This window comes from Diorhabda carinulata, chromosome 6 (assembly GCF_026250575.1).
Source record: "Diorhabda carinulata isolate Delta chromosome 6, icDioCari1.1, whole genome shotgun sequence".
NCBI classification, from domain to species: Eukaryota; Metazoa; Arthropoda; class Insecta; order Coleoptera; family Chrysomelidae; genus Diorhabda; species Diorhabda carinulata.
The window spans coordinates 10,392,287-10,408,951 of record NC_079465.1 but is presented as its reverse complement, the minus strand read 5'-3'; the positions used below and the strand labels follow the sequence as shown (position 1 = coordinate 10,408,951).

Sequence of the window (16,665 nt, the reverse complement as noted above, 5' to 3'; positions counted from 1 at the left end):
TTGAATGGTACACCAGCATTGGTTTTCCAGGAATACTCGATAAAATCAGGTAAACCAAAAGCAGAGACGAATCATTCGTCCTCACGAAAATGCGAGGGCTGACACGTCAGTACAAACAGAAACATTTTATAACAGTCAAATCATCGAATTGATGGATCATTTTCTGCACAGTTCTTCTTTGGCACTTTGGCACCCAATGATTTCTTCCCATTCCCATATATCAAAAATGAAAGGTGAGTTCCATTTTTTTTACACCTGAAGAAGAGGTTGATGTATTCAAATCACATATTTTGGAGGTATCTCAATCGAAATGATAAAAACTACTTCGACCATTGATTCAAACGTATGCAAAATATATTGATCTTCTTGGAGAATATTTTGGAAAACAATAGAGCCATATCCATTAGTAAATATTTGTTTTAAGGTGTCTATCTAAGAGCTTAATTAGCAGCCCTCGTATTTTAGAACAAGTAAGAAAAATTACATATTTCTCCCAAGCGCGAAGGTGCGTGAGAGCTTTTCCGATTTGAACGCATGAACGTTATCAAAAAAGTAAAACATTTTGTAACTTTAAAAAAATGTTGATTATCGTTGTTTTATATTTAATCCGCAAATATTCTAATTATCTTATTTTTATGTTGAGATCATATTTTTTGTTTTCACAATTCTTTATTTATTAAAAATTTCATATGAATTGTAAACTTTAGGTTGATTTTCTTATAAACAATTTTTTTATTATAAAAATATACATTGATTAACTAACAACAAAAGTTGGTACACTTCATATTCAAATTCACTTTTATCTAAAAATCAAACAAAGGTATTAGAAAATGTTATCAAATCTTCAAGTAAAAATTTTCTGTATACATTGAAATAAATTTCCAAAATAATCTATTTTAATTGTAAAATACATAAGACAACATGTCAGAAATTAAAGTGAGTGAAAGCTGCGATTCAGAAGAAGATCTAACAATTGGAGAGGCCATTGAAGCTGAAAAGAAACACAAACCTGACACATTGTTTTTATATTTCGTTGTCTTCACAGGTAGGTACAATTTTGATTCCTAATTTCCACTTTTGGGTTGAATTTGAATAGTTCCTACGTTCTGTCTGCTATAATTCAAATGCAATTGGACTCTCAAAAATTTTCATTGTTTCAATCTCTCTTTCAAATATAAGTGCAATAAAGACACCACATTCTATTGTTTCAAATGATTTAATTTCTCTTGTTTTAGTACAATATATGCCCAAATAATATTATAATATCATTTTAAATGTTATAACTGGTTAATAAGTAAAGATTTTTGTGAAAATTAACAAATGAATCTATATTTATATTTGGAAATCAATTATTCCCCGTACTGAAATTCTATTGAATCATACTCAAGGAGAATCATAAATAATTTATGATTCTGCATTGCTTTTTACTAAGGTAACACATTGGCAAATTTAATAGTAAAATGAAAAAATCGCTTATTTCAAAGATTATTTCAAAATATTTCTTAACATAAGGGTATTATGTTCTGCATTTCTTACCTTACCTTAGATATATTGTCATGTGATATAGTGGCGCGTCATAGTATCGAAATTCTGCATATCAAGCTGAAAGTGGCAATTCAGAGCAATTCTAGACGAAATACTCTTGTTACATTCCCATTAGAAAAAATTGGCCTGGAATACCAGCCGATACGTTGCGTTGGTTTTTTATAGTTTCGTCGATTTCGATTCAAATGAATGCTTGGCCTCATCAAAAAGTGAAACTTAATTTTTGGGTCCTGATTCATAATCAATTAATTCAGTTCTGCAATCCCGGTCATCTCCAATCATTATTTTTTGAGGACGGTATTTTGATTTTAATGACATCAGTCATAGTTGAAATTTCTATTCTCTCACTTCCAGTGGAAGTTTCAGCCGAATCGTTAAATTCAGCTGTACTTGGATTAAGATTATTATTTATTATATAGTAGCACACATTTCTAATCAACGAATTTCTTAATATACCTATGTACAAGCATTTCTTGTTATTAAAATCTAACAAATAAATTAAGTGAATCTTATGTTTTTTGGGGCTATGAAGGAATGCATTTTTGGTATAAAAATTTTTTAGGAGAATTTGTTATCTCAAAAAATTTTTAGTTTTTAAAAAAACTGTTCATGTCGTTCAATATCTATCTTGTCTGATATTTTCTGGAACACTTCAGTAAATAACGAAAATTAATATTCCACTAAGGAATTTGTGTTATGGAGGATCGATAGGTAAAACGTTAAAAAAGACTTGCATATGATGAGAAATTCCTGCTCTAGTTTAAAAGAAGTAGCTCATTTGAGAAAATCATTATTTCTACTAAACTTCGGAATTAAATTTTTTGTGGTGAGAATTCACATATATCATATATGGATATTCATCTTTTGGAAAGCAAAATTTGTTATTAACACATCACTGAATAAGTCGTGTGACTTACTTAGAAAAACACATTTTTTGCCAAAAATTTATTTTATTCTTCAAAGTAATTTCCTTCAAGAGCAATACAATCATTCCAACGCTTCTCTTACTTCTCGTTGCCGTGCCTGTAGATTTGTCGTTTGCCTCAAAATTTGCTTCATTTTCAGCAATGGCTTCTTCATTTCAGTTAGATTTCTTACAGGCGAATATTTTTTTGAGATCATCGATCAGCCAGTAGTCACGGGGGGCCAAATCTGGACTATACGGTAGACGAAGAAGCAATTTTAATTCGTTTAATTTAACCATCGCTGCCATCGACTTGTGAAGCGGTGCATTGTCTTGGTGATACAATAGTTTTCTCTTCGATATATGAAGTCGCTTTTTCTTGATTTTTGCATTCAATCGATCCAGCAGCTCTATGTAGTACGCTCTATTGATTCAATGAACAATATTCCATGTGCATCCCAAAATACTGGAGCCATAACCTTCCCAGCTGACGGTTGTACCTTTGGTCGCTTCGGACGTGGTTTACCAATTAGATGATGATCGTTTTGATTCCGAAGTGAAGTGATGGATCCATTTTTCATACATTGTCACATTTGATGCAAAAAATCCGATTTATTTCGTATAAACGTGGCCAAACACTATTCTGAATCTTGATCGACTGTGAGTAAACGAGGCACTTACTTCGAAAACATCTTTCCTATGGTAAAATGTTAATGCATAATTGTGAATACAGTGCCTTCTGATATCTTTCAGCCTCGGCTATCTCAAGCAATTCCAAATTAAAATTAGATATAATCAATTTGTGCATTATTTCATGTCATCTGTATCTGAACGATCTTATTTAAATTCAGAAAACCAATAAGAAATTGTTTTCGATGAAGCAGAGTCCGGATAACACTTTTGTAGCCATTGCTGAGCTTGTATAGTATTTTTTCATCAAGAAGCAATGATAAATTAACACACGAAACTTTTCTGCATCCATTGTTCTGAAAATAACAAAAGTAGCTCCTTTAAGTGACTGCCACTGTTTTCTGACTACCTAATCGAAATGTCATGAAATTTCATACATGGTCTTTTGAAAGATGGTACTCCATAAACGTCATGGATTTCTTAATGTGTGTCAGTCACACGACTCAATGAGTGATGTAACATGTATTATGCCTTACTCCTACTGTCTAATTCTACATGAATCTAAAAATATAAATATTTCGCTATTTGCATTGATTTCCTGAGGTAGTTAATTTTTCAAATCTAAGTTAATTTAGTAATAATTTGAAATATACTCGCATATATCATATATACCAATACCTTCATGTTGGAGAAACAAAACATCACTTCTTTGGCCTCCATCACTGATCAGTTTGAGTTGTTATGGACTGACTAATATGCTAAAGTACCTACCTGTATTGCATCACTTCGATCAATTATCAACTTAGAAAACACGTGAAATTCTTATTGACTTGGAAATCTTACGAAATTTATTGAAGCGACGAAAATTCAGCATTCTGTTAAATTCATATTATCCCAAGTCGGTTTCTACTCACCAACTTTTGAACAATTTACTTACGGATTGTTGGAGGCTGCACTTAGGCTACTCAGTGACATCGCTAATGGTTCAACCTACCATGTCTGCACTGTCTTTCACCGTTATGCTCATAATTATTGTTTCTCAACTCTCCAACGACGTCAAGCAAAAAATTATCATGAAGCTTATCTGTTCTCAAAGAAGTACTAAAGGTTTCTGAACTACAATGATGTGTAATATACCATAATTGAGATAGTCAAGTTCGAACTGATTTTATTCTTCATGGTTTATCCATTTGCGGATAACAATTCTCTCAAGATGGAATGCAGATTATTTTTATATCGATTGAGTGTTTTCGAATGATTCGTATAAATTAAGTACCTGTAAATAAACAGGTTAATACCGGATATACTCATTTTTTTAACAACCTAAATACATTTTCACTAATAACAAGATAATAACAATTAACTGAATACGTGTAACAAAACACATACCAAATCGTGACTATCATACAGCTGTTCATTTAAATTGAAGATTGCTATTAATTATCATAAATAATTGATTAGATTATATTTAGAAGTTTCAGTCATCATTGTTAATTTATTAATCCCACAATTATTAAATGATAATTATGGAACAAAATATGTCAGATTAGTCATTAATTGTTTCTAAAAGATTAAATATACAGATTTTATATGAATATAACAAAACAACAGATATTTGATAGTATTTTATATTATACAGGATGCGGCTGAATTATAGAAGAAATTCATTATTCTGCAAGCAATTTACAATAACATTGAAAATGTCCAAATTCTAATTTTGAAATATGAGAACGTAGGTAAGTCACCGAACTTGTGACTCACTCGTTGATACATTTGAATTGAATTATGTGGCTTGTAATACCCAATTTGTGAGGTCTTTCAATATTGCATTCAGGAATGGCTCAGTGAGTCAATTATTTTTTCTATGGAATGACCAAAAAATTATCTTAATTGTTAAAGGCTCTACTGCAGTAGTTCAATATTTTAAGTCACTCACGCGGTATTTATCTTTCAATGAAAAACAATTAAGATCAAGAAATACACGAAAGCAATTAACCAATCAAGTTGCAACCGATTGATATAAATAAAATTGCCTGTCAAAATTTGAATTAAAATAACAGTTGAAGTTCTGTTCTTCTTCTAGGGTGTGGGAATAAAACGAAAATCAAACAACAGGTTTGCAATTTTTTCAATGCATAGTAATTGGACACACATATTAGCGAGATTTCAGTCTGTGAAATTTAGAAGAATTTAGAGAAAATAGCTATCTTGGCAATATTAAAAATGTTGGACTTCCCAAGATATTCCAAATTGTAAAATTTGATGTTGTATCAAGTGTTGACAATAATTTTTATAATAACTCATAGTCAAATGTTAAGACTAAGTACTATGTATTCTGAAAGTCGAAAAGAAGCCTCCGTACAAAGTTATATTAGAACCACTTAATAATGATCTCGATAGAGATCTGCAGATCTTTTAGGATTTATATAATCGTAATTCACAATTGAATGAATTATGTTGTAATAGTCCTTGCTTATATGTTTCCAAAGGTAATTTATTCAATTTTATCAGATGATAGGTCAGATGAAAACGCACATTCTCGTAATGCATGTCATTGTGAAATCTGAAAGTAGTATTTTCGTAAGAGAGGGATTGGTAGACAAGGACCAATAAAAAGACAGTCAAAATCTAGAGATTCTTCACTTCTTGATATAGGTTATTAAAAATTAGAGGTTGATGTAGATAAACTGCATCAACCATAGGAGTTGTAAGTCCACGTAAAAATTGGTGACGTCTCATGTTTTTGAAATTCTGCATTTAAAATTGAAAATCAACCAATTTCAAAATACTTTTGAAAATTATTTGCAGAATAATGGATCTGTTATGATATCTGATTATTCAAAAGCAACGTTATTCATTATATTTCTGTACTATACTGACTGTAATATAGGGTTAAACTGTGGAGGTGAGGAGTGGTGGTAAACTTTTCGGTTGGGGTTTTCTAATTCAGCATTGATGAAAGTATATTATATATATATATATATATATATATATATATATATATATATATATATATATATATATATGGTAACTATTCCAAATGCAACTATCGATATGATTTGTAAATTTGTAATGATTTGAAGATCATAGTCTTCTCAAATGGAGGGCTTACAAAATATTGTTTTGTGCGCAGAGAAAATTATATTATAAAAAAAACATCTTGTTAACATGGAATTAACAATAATAGGTATATTTTTTCAATAAAGCAGGAAAAACTCTTTTTACGTTGTCCCATAATATATTAGTAGGCCTCATGAAACAAGGACTGGATGGTTGAAAAATGTGAGAAATGTCAATTTTTTCATAATCGAGTGAATTTAAGTTAGAAGAAATCATTTTGTTGCACATTTTATCAGAAAAGTAAATTAGGAATCTTATTCCACAGGAAAGAAAGTCGTAGCTTCGAATTAATTTGTAAAAGTGAAGTGTCATAGAATAAGCAGGAAAAAATTATGAAATCCCATTAAAAGAATTTTTTAGATCCCACCAATGGTTTTGCTATTTTGAATAGCAAATCTTGGCATGGTTAGTGAAGAACAAAAGACACACTAAAGCTCTAGAAATACAATATTAAAGTGATTTGGAGTCAGGAAAAAGGGGCAACTACTTATATATTTTTATACTTTGTTCAAAATCTGTATATCATTATCATATGAATTAACATAGCACAGTATGAGAAATGATAGTGTAGGCTTGACAATAAAACTATACTTAAGGGTTTCTTTCTCTTCATCACAAACGTCTTTTTTCGTATACCACATTTTTTTGCTATTTTATTTGTTTTTAATTCTCCTGTTTTATTTTCACTATGGATTGGTACTCATGTTTTGGAGCTTACTGTTGACCTTATTATTTTTTTCTACAGATATTATGGCTTTGTCTTCTTCGAGATTAGTTATATAATGATAAGTCTTGCTTCTCAATTCTCTCCCTCGCCTCGTATCCGTCATTCTTCATAACCGCTCCTATATATACCTAGTTATTGTCCTCGAAATTCATTACTTATGATTCTTTTAGTTTTATTGGAAAATTCCTCATTGTTTCTTTCCATTATAATGTTGAAACTTCTATAAATATAGCTTATCGTTGAATGGTAGATTCACTAAATCTATTATTTTTAAATTAGCACTGCATATTTTCGATATCCAAAGTGGAGAACTGTGCTACACATTGTTTTCATGTCCCTGTTCAACTTACAGTGATGCTTAATATCTATTCTGATACAATATTGAATAGCGAAAAGAAAAACGGATTCTCGTATTTTCTGAAGATTTAGAATCATTCTGATATGTTTTTAATTGTCCAGATTATCTCAAATTGTATATCAAATTCTTGTCATATTCATTAAAACCTGTCTAAATTTCAAGCTTCTTATTCAAAATAAATGAATATATCATTTTAAATAACCGTGTTTAAAACTACTTGTGAAGTTCCACTAGATGCACTGGTATAATTTGACAACAAAATCAATAACGAATCACATACTTAATACGTTTATCTATGATTGAAAACGATAATGATAATGAATTTAATCTTATAATTAACTCAAAATCAACAATTTATTCTAAAAAATAATTTAAAACACTACGATGCAGTTTTATTAAAATAATTATGAACACGTGTAGATATTGGAAACTTTTTTAACGCATTCTTCATTTGCAGTCTGTAAAATTTTACAATGCGCAAATGGTTTAAGGCAATATAAACTGTAGGAGAATCACTCAGTGGCAATTTTCCTTCACTAAAAAAAATCTTTTGATTGAAGGATAACCACACAATACAACACTATGATACTAACATCTGTCAGACAGATCATACGGAAGATGCCTTCTAAGCCTTCGCTGGATGGAAGGTCTCATTAGAGGTATTTTCGATTGAAATCTTTCTATAATTTCTATACTTGAGCTGGATGGATGCAGTGCCTTATAGTTGAATACCATAGTTCCAAACCAAATGGGTTTTAGTGTGACTTTGTACATTAACAGCTTGTTGTCGATTGTTAGATGGGATTTAAGACCTATTAACCAGTATAATTTGCTTTGTCTTGGTTAGTATATATGGGCTCCAGGCTAGCCGTCAATCCAGATGAATTCGCACTCTCTTTTTGCTGCAGAAGATGCCCGTTTAATATCACAGTTGGTCAGGCTCCTCTCCGTTGGATATAGGTACCATGCACAGTTTTATTTTCATTTACTTTTAGTTTTTAGCCACAAGGAAATGCAGTCCAAGATAGTCTGCAATATATGAATGACCTAGATCCTGGTGAGATACTAGAGCAGCAATCTCTTCTCCATATATTGTGGTAGTTAAGTTATTTTGTGTGGGAATATCAGCTGTATATATATGATAGAGGATCGGGTCAAGTGCACTTGTGTGATGTAATCTTCGATTTTGCCTTGAAAGTTGGATTGTAGGGTTGGAAAAGGTTTTGAGGAAGGTCCATTGAACTAGACCTTGTCTGGACAATATTCTTTATCATCAAAAGATTGATACACTTTTTTGTGACTCGATGAACTTGTTCTATGGGGACATGTTGCTCTCTAAATCTAAATTGGTGGTTAGGTATTAGTCTTCTGGCTTCTAAAACCGGTTCTTTTTTCTCAATCAGTACTTTTTCAAGAAATTTTGACATAACTGATAATAGGCGTATTGGTATGTAAGATGTAGCGTCTTAAAACTCGCTGAGAAACTCTTATTGCGAGCTCAATTTGAAGTCACTCTCTTGCTTTTGGTAAGCCAGGATACAGAGAGAGAGAGAGAGAGAGAGAGAGAAAGAGAGCGTACGCTGCTGATCGCTTATTATATTCAGTTCATTCAGTGATTGATTTTTTGCTGTTTGAAGCTTACATCATTTGTTATACAGATCTATAAATAAAAATAAATACCATATATTACTTTTAAACTATATTTTTTATTGTATAGTTCATTGGCTCATTTATTATTTCATCGGTTATATGTTATTTCAATACTTTTTTGTAGTGTCCATCATTGGACATAGTATTAATAAAAAAGAAACTTCAAATAGATGGCTTCCTACGACTACGAGAAGAATGTGCTCGACGATCCGGAAACTCATAACGAAAAATGCAGAAAATGTCAGCAAATATCAGAGATCATTCAACATATAACATCTGCTTGTAGTCAATACTGACTATCTGCTCCGGCATAATCAAATGTGTAACATCATTCAACAGAAACTAGCCAACAAATTCGGTTTTCTCAATACATACACACTACGAGTATACTTCAAGTACCAGGCGCAAAGTGCTTGAAAATGACAATTTTAGGTTTTAGACTCTACTACGATTGGTATATTATCACCGATAGACAGGTGATGAATAACAGACCTGACATTGTGGTAGTTGATAGAAGAGTCAATTTTGGGCATAGTATTTTACTGATGCACACTACAAAATAATATATGATCGATGAAATAATAAATGAACCAATGAACTATACAATGAAAAAATATATTTTAGAAATTATATATGGTATTACTTTTTATTTATACATATGACAACAAACAGCAGAAAATTGAACGCGCTATGAAAAATTCGAGTAACTCAGTGAGTATCGAAATAATTTTTTTTAATTGGGGTAGATTTTGAAAATAATTGTAATGACAGACATGAAATTAGCCTCAACTTGCCAACTTAGCGAATAATGGTGTATTAACAAATTTGTTGATATTTTCCGACTAAATAATATCCGCCGCAAGTTTATTGTCATCTAAAACTTATGCTCAGCTCTTAATTAAGGGCTAAATAATTTTGAGAAAAAAGTTAAACACGGAAACCGTATCGATTTTTCAGGGAAGTTTTCCGACATTTTTGAATCGCCTTTGCCAAAGGCTTTTTTGAACGACTAAACTTCTGCCATTGCTTTAACGATGTTAGTTGAGACCACCTTAAAAATGTTTCTAAACAATTTTTACGTGGAAACAATTTCGAGTTTTCTCGCATGTTTTACAACGTGGAAAACCGGCTGGCATTTTCATACTCAAACGTTTGATACCGGCAGAGTAGCCATTTAATGATGTACTTTTAGGGTTTTACTTACAACTTTCAGGCTCTGATCTTGGGAACGGTTTCGAGCCGTTTTTATGAAGAACTCTTGGACTATAAACTTCATAATGGTAAAATAGGAACTATGATCTAGAGATTCGTGTTTTATTTGATTTACTATTCTATGAAGGAAGTTTATTTTATTTAGTTCGAATGAACTGGCTCGAATTATGGAATTTTCATGTGATGTGGACATTCGACAGCTTTTCATCCATTTATTTAACTGAATATTTCTCTGACTTCAAACTAATATCTCCAAACATAATAAATACACTTGATTCATTTCTATTAGCAATTTACACTTATATAATATTACATATATATACAATGTATTTGAATGAAAGCTATCTAGCTTGTATCAATCTGAAGAAAATACTTTGCGCCTTTTTAAGCGTTATTGTTTCCATGCCACTTCTTTCAAGGGTATAGATATAAAATCCATAACTGCTTTACACTCGTGTTCGCACAAATAAGAACAAAATGTTTGTCATATATAGGGTCATTGAAAAGCTCATGAAAATGGAATCTCACTCTCTCACTACTTTTATAACTCTTTTAGGTTCCTACTTATGTGGTTATTCGGAAATAAAAGGTTTTTTTTTTAAATGAAGAAGTTATATAAATTTTTTAGTACTAACGATGGATAAATCAACATAGCAGATATTGAAAAGATCATCCACCTTCTACTTCGCGTCGATACTTAATTCTAAATGAGTATTATTAACAACAGCATGGGCAGTCAAAATCAGAAACCTTGATTGAAACCTTGAATCAACGTTGAAAATTCTTGTTTTAAGGAAGAACAGAAACATAAAATAATTTTAATCCTAAGCAATTTTCAAACGCTGAACTCAAAAAAGGGTAAAAGTTGCTGCATCTCATAAGTATTTATTGATTGATTTATTGATTTGCATTGGAAATATTTTGAAATTCTATAGATGTGTGTTACTCGGAATCTCACAAAGTAAAAGGTGGAGGATATTTTTAACATCTGAACCGTTAATTCACTCACTAGAACTACTTAAAATGAGTTTGTTACTCTTTATTTTTTCTTTCCATTTACGAATAACCCCATAGGTAGAAGAAAAAGATTGAAGTCATATACTATACTTCACGAAGGTTTCAGTGTACTGTACAAACGGCGCATTTTTTCATTTAAAAGAAATTATTGGTGAAGTTCGATATTTCTTATTGATGTTGCGTGAGATTTCGGTTAAAATGTAGTTCAGATTTTTGTACCTCTCAGAGTGCTTTATTCTAGTTCTGTTTTTGTACTGAGACCGTCATTTAATGGTCTTCTGTTTCTATTCACTGATGATATGTTTGTCCTAGGCTTTGATCTTGTGGAGATATGAGCCATTGTGAATCTAGAAAACCTAAGTATACTTCTGGTTTATTTTTCGTTATTTCTTTGCTACCTTGATTATTCTACTAATCACTTTTTTCTTTCCCTTTTTCGTGAAATCACTGTATATAATTCAACAATACTGTGCCTCTATAATGGTTATATTATATGTTGCTACATTTGACTGCATCAACCGCTTTTCAGAAGTAGAAAAACGTTGACCTCCCAATTTAATTTTAATCTGCAGAAATAAGAAGGAATCATTGAGTGCCAAACAAGGACTGTACGGTGCATGATTCATCAATTCGATTATTTGACCGCTCAGAAACGTTTTGGTTTGAACTGATGTGTGTGAGCTCGCATTGTTGTGGTGGAGAATGATTTGTTTTCTGAGTTTTTGGTAAACAAATGCTGGTGTATCATACAGAATTCACCATTCTATGTTGCTCTAAAGGAACGGTGGTGATATGTATATTTATTGCGAAAAAAATTAGCAACCATGTGCTTCATGTGCGAATAGTTTTTGTTGGATTTAGCTCATCTTGAAAGTCCCATACAGCCGATTGTTGTGTAGTTTGGGGTTCATATGCATATATTCATGAATCATCCCTTGTTAAGATCTTAAAGACGTCATTGAAGCAACGTGATTGAATTTTTTCAGCATTTCTTTCCACCAATCAACATGAGCTTTTTTAAGCGATTATCAAATTATGCGCTGTACAATACGAATAAAACTTTTTGACACATATATGCTTATGATATGCTTATGCAACAACTCAAATAGCACTCGTAAGACAAAAGGTTCTAAATACACTAAAAATAATAAATTTCATGATATGTCAGATTTGACATATTCACATTAGTTTTCACTTAAGTAGCAGCCCTCATAACAGGTTTTCATTTTCTTAGAATTTATCAAGCTTTCAATTTCACTTATTACATTGGTTTGTATTTGTGAATATTTTTGTTCTCATTTTTGTTTCCTTAGTTTGGGTTTTTTTGTACCTCTTGGCTCCAAAACCTCGTTGTTGATGCAAAGCTACCCTACAGAATAGTTCAAATGTAATAATGAACTAAAATTTTAAGTGAAATATAAAAATGAGTTATGGTAATATGTATTCTCATTCTGAACCTGGTGTTTCACACATAAAATTTATGCATCATTGGAAAAAGTACGGTTCAGGGATGGGGTAATTGATTCCAATTCATTGTTTCACAATTTTGCGAATGAATTATATCAAAATTTTCTATTATTATTGCCAAGTGGTGATAATTTTGGGATACCAAAGGTTACGGTATTTGGGACGATATTTCACTAGATCGGTTACATATTTATTGGAATAACTTATGGCAAGGTTTGGAATGCTAATTGCCCCTTGTTCTGATGCATCCATGACCAATAGTTGATCAGTTTACCCAACAACAAAGTTCTAAACTATTCATTAAATGACAAATTTAAACTTACTGGTATCTGTCAACATTCCATTATATGTTTTTGTCCTAAAGTATCTGAAAGCTTTTTTTTCATACTTAAATGAGATATATGAATTTATTATTTATTATTTAGGTAACATACAAATAAACAAATTTCATTATATTGTTATCAATTTTTCCAGTATTACATAATTTTCGCATTCAATCGTCATAGAAGGACTTGTTAATTATTTGTAGGAAATATTTTGATGATTTCTCTTTCATTAGTATGATCAATTTAGAAAATATTGAACTTCATTCTTAAATAGATTGACGTCCATGTAGAGAAGCAGCTACATTTGAATATCGCGAGAGCGATTAACATTGAATGAGTGAGTTGTAGATTAATGATAAGAAATTTGAAGCAAGTATCATATAATTCAAAGGACGTGTGCAACGACGTCTACAAACTAATTTAATTTCTCTAACAAATTTTTATCTAACCTCACCAAATCTAATCTGGGAAGCAAATTTAGATCCATCGCTATTAAGAGAATTTAATTAGTCTGAACTTGTTAAAAATTGGTCTACTACTTACGAATCATCAAGTATATCTTGATAATAGCAATCTCATCTAAACAGGTGAATATCGTTTATGAAATGAACCATATGGGGTAACACTGTAACGTAATAGATTTTTGATGATATCAATACATCTAATAATTTGTATGATAAAATATCTTTTCATTTTCCAGGAATCATTCTGATGTTAGTCAGTTCGGCGACAAATGTTTGGACGTCTCCAGCCATCATAAAATTGCATTCGAATGATACAAGTGAAAACATTCTAGGTAGAGAAATAACTACAATTGAAACATCATTATTGTTAGGAATACCAGGCGTTGTGTCTTTAATAGGGGCCTGCTTCTTACCAAAATTAGCAGATTTTATGGGAAGAAAAAAAAGTCTGCAATCTATGGGTCTTGGAATGTTTCTAAGTATCGTAGGATTAGCTTTTAGTAATAATATTTACTTAATTATTGGATTCATGTGCATGATCCAAATTTTTTGTGCTGGTGTGTGGGGAATACTTCCAGTATACTTAACAGAAATATGTGATGACCATAACCGAGCTAAGCATGGATGTCTAATGACTGTTTTTTCTCCCGTTGGACAATTGTATGGTCTTATCATAGGACCTATGTTCAATCTTCGCTTATTCACTCTCTTAATAGGATTACCTTTAATACCCTTTTTATTATTATTCTTACTTGCGCCAGAAAGTCCAACGTATTCTCTTACAAAAGGAAGATACGACGAATCTCTAAAGACATTGAAAAAATTGAGAAATAATAAAACTGAAATTCAAATAGAACATGATTTCAATAGTTTAAAGGAAAGTACTTTGACACCGGATGAGCAGAAACAATTCAGTTTGATCATGCTTATTAACACTAAAGAATGTAGAATTGGGTTATTATTGGCTTTATTACCAATTCTTCTTCAAAACTTCTGTGGTATTCAAGTAATAACACCTCTTTTGGGACCAATATTCAATGATTCGGGCTCCAATATTTCTGGTGACAATATCGCCATTATTGTTGGGACAGTGAAGTTAATAACTTTTATTATTACTACATTTATTATAGAAAGTACAGGAAGAAAGCCAATGCTGATTATATCTGCAATTGGAGCTGGTATATCCGCCACTTGTTTGGGTATATCGTTCTATTTAAAAGAAGTAAAGTCACCTTTAATCGATAAATTCCAATGGGCACCTTTGGTATTTATTTGTATCTATTTTGTTTCATATTCTATCGGACTTGGTCCAATTCCGATGGCTATAATGAGTGAATTGTTCACTTCTGATGTGAGGGCAACTGCCATCGCTGTTATTTCTACTTTGAGCAGTCTTTTATTGGCTATTTACACCGCCCTCTATCCCATACTAGCTGAAATGATTGGAACACATTGGTGTATGTGGATGTTTGGGGTATCTTGCTTTTTTGGATCTTTCTTAATATTCAAGCTTTTACCAGATGTTCGAGGAAAAAGTATTGCAGAAATTCAAATTGTATTGAAAAATTATAGAATATTTTAAATTAAAAATTAATAAACACAAATACTTCACAAATATATTTTTGTATTAATATTATATTAGTCCCGAAAAGCGATAATTATGGTACAAAAGGTACTTTGAATACAGAGTTTGTCAGTTTACTACGACAGCTCCTTTGCCGAGATAGAGATTGCAGTGTCAGTAGTGAAACACACATGGAACCATACATTAAGATGTGTATAATTAAAACAATTTAAAAAAGAGATAAAAAACATTTATGGTAAGTAAATGGTATTAGCGATTTAAAAGTAAATATCAGTCACTTAAGGATGTGCCACTATTAAAGAATTTCAAAGATATGAAAATATACAAAGAGTGCATGCACCTTTCTATTCAATAGGTTCACTAAAACGATCACGGAATAATTTATGAACAAAGAAAAATGCGAAATTGACTAACGGCTTTTTTTATGACAACATCTGTACAACAAATTGTTTTTTATTCGTTAGCTTTTGGCCTATCAACATCCATTTTATTCACCAAATTTAGTATCATGCAACTTCTATCCCTTTCCTACAACGGAACATATGTTAAATGAAAAAAGTTTTAACACAACTTGGAAAATATCACGTTAGATGTGGACGAAGTGATGTGAGTCAAGTGAATTGCCAGCCAATTCAAACTCTAAGTTACATTCCAATTTTGTGTTCAATATACTTTTTATTCAAATTATTCCCCGTATTCTCATTTGTCGAAGCTAGAAACATGTTTTTCCTTGACAATTATGGTTTTTTTTATCACTACGTTTTTTTCTACTCCTTGTCAAAAAATTTTTCTTCTTATATAGCATTCTTACCATTGTTGCTTGCTTTTGAGTTCACCTTATTTTTGTTCATAAAAAAAGAAAAACTGTCATTCTCAATATTTCTCAGTGCATTTTCACACAAAATTACTAGCGCTTTTTTCGTCATTTCATCTAAAGCAGCGATATTTCCTCACAGGAAGCATAGAGCTAACTCAGGTTTCTTGCATTTAATTCCTGTATAGCTTTAGAAACGAACCGAAAGATATTTTGAGCGTTAAAATTTAAGAATTGAAAAAGTTAACCAAGTGATCAAGTGATCCCATTGGCCAAATGACCTCAAATGACATGAATCGAAGTCAATAGATAACATAAGACATAGATCAACGTCAATTGGCTCCAATGGACGTCAATTCATGTCGTTAGAGCTAATTTTTCATTTCACACAAACTAATTATCTTGAGAAATTACAACATGTTCCTTGTTTCATTTTCCATGGAAACTTCGTTTTACGATTTAAGATTTCTGTTAATATTTGAACACGCAGTAGCGTGTCCAGCCAAGTTCAAGTAATAGAGCTGGCGAGCAGCACCTCGTGTAATATTATACGAACAATTCGGATCCATTTTTGATCTCCTTATAACTCAAAAACCATTTCACGTGGCAAATTTGGCTCATATATTAAAATTTGCAAGATAAATTTGTACACCAAATTTCATAAACACATCTCGAACGATTATTTAGGTTATAACGTTCAAAAATCGCCATTTTTATCACTGACTGACCTATAGATCAAAACTCTAGCCCAGTTGCAGATGACTCAAAAAGTTTTGATGCAGATATGTAATTAGGTGAAAACTAAGAAATAAATCAGAAACTGGTGATTTTTTATAATTTTCTTAT

At 31.4% G+C, this 16,665-nt stretch overlaps 1 protein-coding gene across 1 annotated transcript; it reads left to right on the top strand.

Annotated features, from left to right (window-relative positions):
• Positions 1-881: 881 nt before the first annotated feature.
• LOC130895311 (facilitated trehalose transporter Tret1-2 homolog) lies at positions 882-15,035 on the top strand. Its single transcript, XM_057802537.1, has 2 exons — positions 882-1,045; positions 13,657-15,035. Exons 1-2 carry the CDS (start codon positions 922-924, stop codon positions 15,000-15,002), a joined length of 1,470 nt encoding a protein of 489 aa, XP_057658520.1. The 5' UTR covers positions 882-921; the 3' UTR covers positions 15,003-15,035.
• The last annotated feature ends 1,630 nt before the right edge of the window (positions 15,036-16,665 follow it).